Here is a 9,659-nt window from a genome sequence, read left to right on the forward strand (position 1 = left end):
CAAATACTAAGCAGTTTGATTTAAAGTGAGCCACAGATCTTATGCTGGAAAATGAGTAATTTCAACATTATTGTGCCATTGTTTGCATTTCTACGTATACATAAAATACCATATCCAGGCGTTAAGTGATAGATATCGGATATCACTTTAAACTTCCTAGATTTTGTGACCAATTTCTATTCAATTGAGAAATATTATGTCACAATGTGAGGAAAAATGAAGGATTTTGTAAGAATTTTGAGTTTTTCAACTGTTTAACATTAAAAATGACTGCAATCATATGATATAAGCACCAGGAAAACTGTGAGTTACATTTACACAATGATTCATGTTTTCTCTGTCATTTTGACTTTCTCTTGCGGGCCGAATTGGATGCTCCAAAGGGCCGAATTTGGTCCCTGGGCCATGAGTTTGATAAATGTACTTTAGACGTTAGTGCACAGTTAGACTGTTCAGATAACAAGTCAAAGGAAAGAGGTAATTCAACTTGATTTTTTTCTTTGGGTTGACTTCCAATCATTGTGTTCAAAAATACATAAACTTTAAACAATGTGCTAAGTGTAACCCTTTATGAAACATAATATACAAAGAAGATCCAGTTACCATAGCACTGTGTTGTCTGTGTTCCTTAAGAAGATGGTAAAGAACAGGAGCACAGCTTTTCTTTTGTTTTGCGATGCCCCTTTTTGGGTCAACCTGATCCTCCATACAGTAAACTGGCAGTATCAGTCTCAACCATTTGACAGGGACACTTAACATAAACGGTGTGAAATGTCACACCCAGTCAGCAGTTTGTGCAGTTGCTTTCTGGGAACAAATAGAAAATAAACAGTGAATAGACAATGTTCTGGTGAAAGGTGGAGGGTTCTTTAGGATATTGCTCAGCTTTCCATATTCCTCCTTAAGCTTTCAACTAATCAATGCCACAATCACGCCACATTAAATATATAAATCTGGAGTTATACCAGTTATAATTTGTCAATACCAAGTAAATACTAATTAAATGTTGGAATAATCAATAAACCACTAAATTAACGATAGTTTAAAAAACATTTATTTTCTTCATTGTTTCGTTGTGTAACTCATACTCACATGTCAACACTGGACTCTATTGTTGAGTGACCTGATGTGGATTGTCACACAGATGTGCAATGTAGATAAGGCCCAAAACAAAAACAGGCAATATAGGACACATTTACAAAGACAACTGACCTCTTCAGATGTTTATTTAAAAATACCATCCTATTTACATGTTGATTTTTAGATATACTGTATGTACATCAAATAATGATCCCCCCCCCACACTGCCTCACAAACATACAGTCAACTAGAACTTAATGATCATTTAACTTTCTAATTTAAAGATAGTTGTACATAAATTAACACGTCAAACTCGTACCAGCAAAAGATTTTCATTCACAGTGTCAAAGTAAGCCGTTTACCAGTTTTTCATCAAGTATGTCAGTCCTTTCAAATCAACAGACAGGACATAAAAAAAGACATTTTCTTTCAAATTTTCAGTAGTATACTGTACATGCTGAATCATTCCCTAATCAAGTCAGTCCCTTTGGACGATGATGTGTGCAAGGGCCTCGGCAGTAAAAACGTGATTTCAATCTTCCTTTCCATTAAGGTGAAAATGTTTTGTTAGAATCCCTGAGGTAGAGAGAGTTGTATTTGTCTCTGATTTGGAGCCAATGTAACCTATTTTTGATCAGTAATGTGTTACTTCTGAACAGGTTGTGGTTTTGCTGCAAAAGCAGACCTTGACCAACAAAGGTCCTGGTGTTTGCACAGATTTGATATAGTTTTTAAATGAATATTTTTTTTTTTATTGTAACAGTAGTTAACAAATTAGCAAATACCCCTTGTCTTTAAAAAAAACCAAAAAAAAAAACAGGTTATTCAGATCACTGTACATTTTGGCTACAAAGGAAGTCACTGTCTTACTGGTTTTCATAATCAACAGTTTTTGTTCAGTCAAAAATAAAGAACAATACAATTTGAGCGAAAAAAGAAGCAAAGAATGGGATGTTTGTGTGCCTGGCATTTGAAAGATACGTTTTTATCAGTGTACAAAACCAAAGTTTGATGTCTGAGACAGTTCTAGATCCCCTTTCAGCACTTTGATGCAGATGCCAACATAAATACACATCTCCAAATCAATATTTAAAAAAAAAAAAAAAGCTTTCGATAACTTTCTTGATTTTTAAAGACATTCAGTCACAGGACAATTTAAATATTTTAAATAATGTCTTTTGCCTTCATGGAAAGGAGTGTTTGAGTTTAGCATTCACCAAGGCAAAGCTCTCATTTTGTTTCAGGCCTTACCCGGTGCTGCGTCAAGCTATAGAATCTCCACCTTCTGAGAGCAGATCAGGTCGCTGTTGACCAGATTCCACATGTGCATCAGGTCAGACGGGAGCAACTTGTGCACCACAATCATGTTCTTAAAGAAACACGGTTCTCGGTTCATCTTACTGCTCTTATTTTTCACCAGTCCAAATGTCTTAAAGGCATTGTGTTTAACTGGAGTTACCTGAAGCACCTCCAGACACATGCCCAAGAAAACGTCATCGATGGGATAGAGCTCCAGAGAGTCTGCAGCCCAGTGGAGCCTCCTTACCAAGGATCCATCCATCAGAAAGCCCCCTCCGCCTGCATATGGTGGGTAATGCGTCTTGTTATACAAAGCCAGGGGAATGTGATATTTGTTTTCCTTTTTCCGAATAGGCTTTGCCTTGAAAATCACATCCCCCACAAACAGGTTTCTGTGGTGGTTGCTGGTTTCTAGGAACTCAAAAATGTTCTCTACACTGACAAAGACATCATCATCTCCTTTAAAGACGTAGCGCACGCTTGGACAGAAAGTATGGAACCACTTGAGGAAGTGAGTCTCCTTTAGTGTCAGATTGAAGAAGGAATCTAAGAAATCCCACTGAAGGATGTCCTTGTAGATGTAGTCTTCATACTCCACAAGTTTCTGATGGTTTGCTCTTTCGGCCTCATTGGAGGGTTTACCAAGAAGGAAGAGAGTCTTTACACGCTTGCCATTCAGTACCCGCTCCATACCCCAGGTTTTCCGGATCACCTCCCTGCGGTCATGTTGAGTGGCAACTGATTTAATCACCATGAGCAAAAAGATCTCTCCACTACATTTTTCTGGGTGGTTGAGTTGCATGGGGAAATAGCGACAGTGTCGATAAAGCATAAACTGCTTGAAATTGTCCTCCAGGCCTTTGAACCACTCCTGACTGGAAAGGTTGAGGTTGGCGCTACAGTTGGAGCTTGTAACGTCCCAAACTCGGGCCTGGTTGTCCTCAGTGATCCGGGGAGCCTGTGTGGTGGTCCCAGGTTTGATTTGCTGGTGCGGTACAGCCTTCCAGAAACCTTTTACCCCCTGGTACGAGCCAGATTTGTCCTCCAGTGCTGCTCCAGCGTCCTCTCCTTGCGAGGCCTGCATTCGCGCCTGCCTCTCCAGCTCAAAAGGAGCTCCCACAATGATGCTCCCTCTCTGTACTACAGTCAGCGCCACCGCAGCCAGGAAAAACATGACACTGACCCTTTTGTACACCCTCCAGCGGTCTCTGTTGTTCATTCTGGAGAAATAAAGGATCACAGGTGCCTGTTAGATAAAGACAAATGACCCCTTGCCTCAAAACAAAGGAACAAAGATACACAACATGGACAGTCAGCTTGGTCAGAGCTATAGTTTTTCTACATTATTATTTTGATAAACTTTTGTCCCCTAAAATACTGTTTTAATAAAGCTACTTACTAGAATTTTGATTATCATACATATGAAATTAGATAACAAATGAAAAACATGCAGGAATTATAGACTGGTTTGGAGATCTTAGAGATTTCATTGTCTTTCAGATAAACTAGTATTAGACAAGTATTCACATTCAGAGATAAGCCTGACATAAACCATAAATTAACATTTTAATTTTGTCGTTTTTTTTAATTGCAATCAGAAATAAATATGAAGGGCAAACAATCATATACTTTATCGACACCCATTTTCAAATACTTTTTTGCTAAAGAATAGAAAAACTACAATATTCAATTCAACATTATATGTATAGCGCAAATTACAACAAAGTCATCTCAATGCGCTTATCAAAATATATGCTTAAATAAAATACTCCTTTGTGGTATGTTTGCAGTTCAAAGCATTTGACAACACAACTAAGAATAGCTTTAGGACATTATGTGCTTGCAATGAGATTAAACCAAAGCCAGGCAATGTAGACAAAGCTTTATTTATTTTCACTCTATGAAATTAAATCTTTTCATTTCATCAACAAATATTAGGAAAATTAATCATTTAGGCTCCCCTGTTTTATGACTTATTCAACCTGTCCTGTAACAATGTCTTCTGAGAAAATACGGAATGTGCTTCAGACTCTCTTCTTTCCCTCTTATCATGCCAGGGCTCGTTCCACTCACGACCCTCCGACACCCGTAGGGGCCCCTGTAAAGGATACACCCCCCCTTTTTCATTTCTCTAGGTAAACCTGACCAACAGGAGAAGCTTAAAAAAACGGATTGGAAAAAAATCTATAAATATCTAGTGAGGTGAAAATGAGTTAAGCTTGATATGATCATCTTCTGTAGGTGAATGATGGGCTACAATAGAAAGTAATGGGAAGTTTTTGTTCTTCCTATAATAATATTTAAAAAGAAATAAGTGAACCAGTGAAAACAGTAACTGAGTTTAATAGTCCAACCCGACGTCACTCACCTTAAAGCAGCGATGAAACGCTAACAGCGCAGTGGACAGCAGCAGCAGAGAGAAGGTTAGTCCTCAGACTGATGGTACACACACACTCTTCTTTTCTAAGGAGGCAGTGCACGTGTGTGTGTGTGTACACTGTGTGTGTGTGTGTGTGTGTGCTGCTGCTGACAGACTGCGTGTGCGCTCACGCACTCAGGCTCATTTTAAAGGCTGAGACTCAGTTACGTGGAAGGAGGAGGAGGATGATGGATGGATGGATGGATGGATGGATGAAAGACCTGCAACAGAGTCGACCGTCCAACCTGTCCCCAAGCATCTGATCCGTGTCGCCTCTTTTATATTTTTTTTTTCTTCAAAATAAAAAAAAAAACAGAAAATAATATTAACTATTGGTTCTTTGTTAATAGTGAAAGCTGGAGAGTTTTAAAGAGTTTACCAAGAGATTATCGAGTATAAAAGTGAAATGTGCTGTAAACGGGTGTCTATTATTCAATTAAAAAAAAAGTTGCTTTAATATGATTAAAAAACTTCACTTAAAGCAAAACAAACCCAATACATTTTAATGATATATATATATATATATATAATTAAATATACATTTTAATTATATAAATATAATTTTAATTATATAAATATAATTTTAATTATATAAATATAATTAAATATAATATAATTAAATATAATTAAAATGTATTGGGTTTGTTATATATATATGCGCGTGTGTTTTAATCAAAGAAAAAACAAGTCTGAAGGTAGTTTGGATTTGAACACTTTTTTTTCTTTGAAATGGTATTTTTTGTTTGAAGTGACATTTTTTTTTTTTTAAAGAAAGTGTCCATTTGTACGGTTGCCGTACGGACAATCCCCGGTGCTATTGGTACGGCCACCGAAGTACACGTACATAGCTTTAAGGCAGACATACACTGTGATTTTTGGCCCATTTTGTGCCGATTTTGGACTCGTGCGTCTATTTTTGGGATCGTGAGAGTCTCTGCTAGATCGTGCATTGTATAGTATACATGGGGTCACGAGAAGCGATTAACACCTCACGACCAGCTCCCGATCAGCAATTGTATGATCGTAAGGAAATCAAACATGTTTGAAATCCAGTCGCTCCTCGTGAGGGTATCGCACAGTTGAAGCAGTGCCACGGACCCGTTTACTTTAAACTCTCAAACTGCGCATGCGCGAACACCGTAAGACCACTGTAAAATTGATGGACTGTATTGCCCACGTCTGTCCAGCCAGTCCCTGGTCCATCACATCACCGTCTTTTCCTTTTTAAAGCTCCTTTTGCTGGTATTTTCGAGTGTCTCTCCACTTCCGGGTTCTTCTTCTTCTTCGTCGGTTTTAATGGGGACGCTTCAGAGTTCTTCTTCTCATTTGTACGTTGCATTTCCAGAAACGAGACCCCGACGTGTCGTGTATGGACGTACAGTGTGAGCAGTCAGAGTGTTGGTTCGTACAGTGTGAGAACATGCATCGTGAGCTGCTCACATTCGGGCTCTGCACATGAGTCGCACAGATTGCTGAGTACAACAATTGAAAAAAATCGCACAGTGTGTCCCAGACTTTAGGGTTAGGTTATAACCCAATATCGCAACATTTTTTAGGGCTAGGTTTAGGGTAAGGTTTAGTCTTCGTCACGCGACCAAAACTGGCCAAATAGGGGTGCTGCGTACGGATAGAAATCGTACGGATAGCCACTGCCATCTTTTAATTAAAATTGTCTTTTTCTTTTGAATGAAGCAACCTAAAGGCGGGCATACACTGTGCAATATTTTCAATCGTTGTACTCAGTTCTAGCTCAAATTGTGCGACTCTTATCAGGAGACTGACAAAATCCCATTACTCAATTGAAACTTCTAGATTTAAGCTTGCCTACAGACATCTACGCTCCGACCCCAGAAGGTCTAGAATGAATGAAACCATGATGTACGCTACTGTTTGCAATGTGATAATGTTATGACACAACACTTAAGCTAACATGATTAAAAGGATATAGATGGAGACATGGCACAGTCAGATGTGTATTTAAGGACTGAGAATGAAAGTGTGTCATCAGACACACAAATGTTAATTTCATTGACCAATTTTCGACTATAGTTTTTCACAGGACTAAAGTAAAACTTGGAAAAAAAGTACGGTTCCTTATAATATGACTTAAACACAAGAACTGTTAGTCAAAAAAGGAAAAACCAAATGAAAATATCTAACATTATGGTAAATGGACCAATCAGAAGACATGCCTTGTGTGTAGGAAGTTTGGACATACAATAGGCTACAAGTTAAATAACATTGATAGAAGATTTAGTTGACTTAAATAATTTAAAATTTAGTTTTTTTTAAAATTAGACTAAAAACTTCTGATGACCGAAACTATTTTTGTTCGAAGACTCAAAGGAAGACTTTTAATATTGTATCCGATACTTATGCATGCAGGTGTAAAAATAGTTTTGCTGCAAATTTTGTCTTAGAAAGTTTGACGTCTATCTGTTAGTCAGCAGATTTAGACAAGTTAATAACCTCTTTTTTTGTCAAACAGTTGTGTTTCAATTTTATACAGTTATCATAGCTACAGACGTGAATTGTCAATTTAAAAAAAAAAACACAGCCAACTTGTTTAAAGATGTCTGTTCTTCATTTACAGTCAATGGAATCTTGCATACGTGGAAACAAACCTTTCACTTATAGGAACTCCCTACATAAACGATATATCTAGGGTTTCTTTGTTACTATATGCATCAGACGTTAGCAAGAGGTCTGAGAAGCCAATCAGCCATTACAGGGCAAACAGCAGAGGCTTTACTAGAGCCCTGCCCTTTCACAGCCATTGTATGACTCAGGATTTCACATCTATCTGTAAAGGTGACTTGCGTCTGTCCCAGGAAGGGTAAAGCTGTGCCAACTGTGACTCATAATCCAAAAGTGATAAGATTGATTATCTTTTACAGAGGATACTAAAAGTATGTTCTCATCAGAAAGAGGTTGAGTTACTTTTTAGATTGCCATTAGCCCTTATGTAGTCATTCAATAATGAAATCACTTGTAGTCTCTTATTACCATAAATTCATGAAACCACTGCAGGGGCAAACTGGGACTTTTCCACATCCCTTTCTATTCAGAGGAAAGAACACCACCATATCACTCTGTCTTTCAAAACAGCCATTCCTCACTTTGGACACAGCTGCGATCCAAAAATCTCTCCTTCCTCTCCTTTTCTTTCTATTTCCTGGATTCAGCCAGTCATCCTTCTCAGGGCCATGTGCATCCTGTTGCCTGCTGCCGGTGTTTTTTCCCGTTTTGATGTTTTTTTTTTCCTCTGTCTGTGACCATGGACTCTGCAAGTGAAGTAGTGATGAACTTTACAGCCTTTTTTCTTTAGACTGAAATGTCATAGTCTGTTGCTGATGGATACACATTTTGTTAAACCCATTTTGACGAGTATTCTTCGAACAGAAATCTTTGGTTGTGCCAGAATTTCTTCCTGATTATACACAACAAATTGATCCCTTATCATTGCCCAATAGGCAGAGTTGTATTGGTTGTAACAATGATGTAGTGCTATTGTAAGAAATAGGCGGAGTAATAACATCAGTGATTGTATCTGAACAGTTGACAAATCCAAGAAAAAAATAGTTATGCTTATTGTTTAGCCATACTTAAACTTTTCTCCTAAGTTTTCTTTGAAGAAATGTTTTGGCCCTTCAGACATCTTCAAAAAAGGGGTTAAGACATTTATATACCTTACATATCAAGTAAGAATATGCAAGAAAATGCAGATTTTGTCCTAAAAGCCAATAATTAAATTGAAATCCGTGTTCCCTAGCTCAGAAGCAGTGTCACACGATAACCAATATAGTAAGTTATATTACAAATACAACTAAAAACATACCAACACTTAAAAGTAGGAGACAGTATACTGATTACTTTAATGCAACCTTTTTAGGTTAAAGGACTTTTTGCAGGAGAGAAAAGCTAATGAATCGTTCAAAAACATCTCACCAAACACGCTTTTACTACCATCTGTACAAGATGTCTTGTCATTATTATTATTTTTAAATTGTTACTCTAGGTCTATTCAAGCATCTTAATTTCGATGCTGTTTGGGGTGATAACATTTTTTATAAGACCATTAAAGACATAGTGTCAGCCTCGTGCATCAATAAATCAAAGGCATTTCTTCCGAAAAAAAACGGGATGATTTATTTAAAAAGATTAAAATTACTGCTTGCAAGTTTGAATTGTTTGAATTCATCATAAACAATCAGTTTGTTGACAAATTATCATGTTACTTGAATTTCAGAAAAGATTTGGGCATTGCATTGTGGGATTTGGATTCCTGTAGAAGAATGCAAAGACGGCACAGAAGCGAAAGAGTTTGTGTAAGAAGTGTTTCGACTTGGTTCTGACTGGGATTTCTTGTGTTTCTTCACCAGAAAAGACAGCGATTTGCTAAACCGAATTGTCAGAAAAATGTTAATCATATAATATATTGAGTCACGTGAACTGTGATACTACTGAACAAATGTTTCTGCAAGGGAACAGGAAGTCATCAGTTTCAAAATGTCTCTGGATAAAACAGGAAGTAGTTATTTTTTATTCCTCAAGTGATGGTCAAGTGATGCTCAGCTACCCTGGCTGAGGTCTATTGCACAACCGTAACCAGGACTGTTGAGACGGAGGATGTGATTTTTCTGGATTTTTTTTTCTCATGTTGTCTCTCATAGTTGAGGTATACCTATGATGAGAATTACAGGCCTCTCTCATCTTTTTGGGAGTGGGAGTACTAGCACAATTGGTGGCTGAATAAATACTTTTTTGCCCCACTGTATACCAACTGACCATGATATAATCAGACAAACTAAAGCAAGTCCAACTGAAGCAAACTAAAGTCAAACAGAAAAAGAACATTGTC

General features: G+C 37.5%; 1 protein-coding gene across 2 annotated transcripts; it reads right to left on the reverse strand.

Annotated features, from left to right (window-relative positions):
• Nucleotides 1–1,373: 1,373 nt before the first annotated feature.
• Nucleotides 1,374–4,893, reverse strand: b3gnt7 (UDP-GlcNAc:betaGal beta-1,3-N-acetylglucosaminyltransferase 7). 2 transcript variants are annotated; one of them, XM_028444322.1, is made up of 2 exons: nucleotides 4,748–4,893; nucleotides 1,374–3,599 (listed from the first exon to the last, which is right to left on the reverse strand). In XM_028444322.1, exon 2 carries the CDS (start codon nucleotides 3,596–3,598, stop codon nucleotides 2,348–2,350), a length of 1,251 nt encoding a protein of 416 aa, XP_028300123.1. In that variant the 5' UTR covers nucleotide 3,599; nucleotides 4,748–4,893; the 3' UTR covers nucleotides 1,374–2,347. The 2 variants fall into 2 exon arrangements, with proteins under 2 accessions (XP_028300123.1, XP_028300124.1); XM_028444323.1 differs by having other exon boundaries at nucleotides 1,374–3,625.
• Nucleotides 4,894–9,659: the final 4,766 nt, after the last annotated feature.

Source organism: Gouania willdenowi, chromosome 4 (assembly GCF_900634775.1).
Source record: "Gouania willdenowi chromosome 4, fGouWil2.1, whole genome shotgun sequence".
NCBI classification, from domain to species: domain Eukaryota; kingdom Metazoa; phylum Chordata; class Actinopteri; order Blenniiformes; family Gobiesocidae; genus Gouania; species Gouania willdenowi.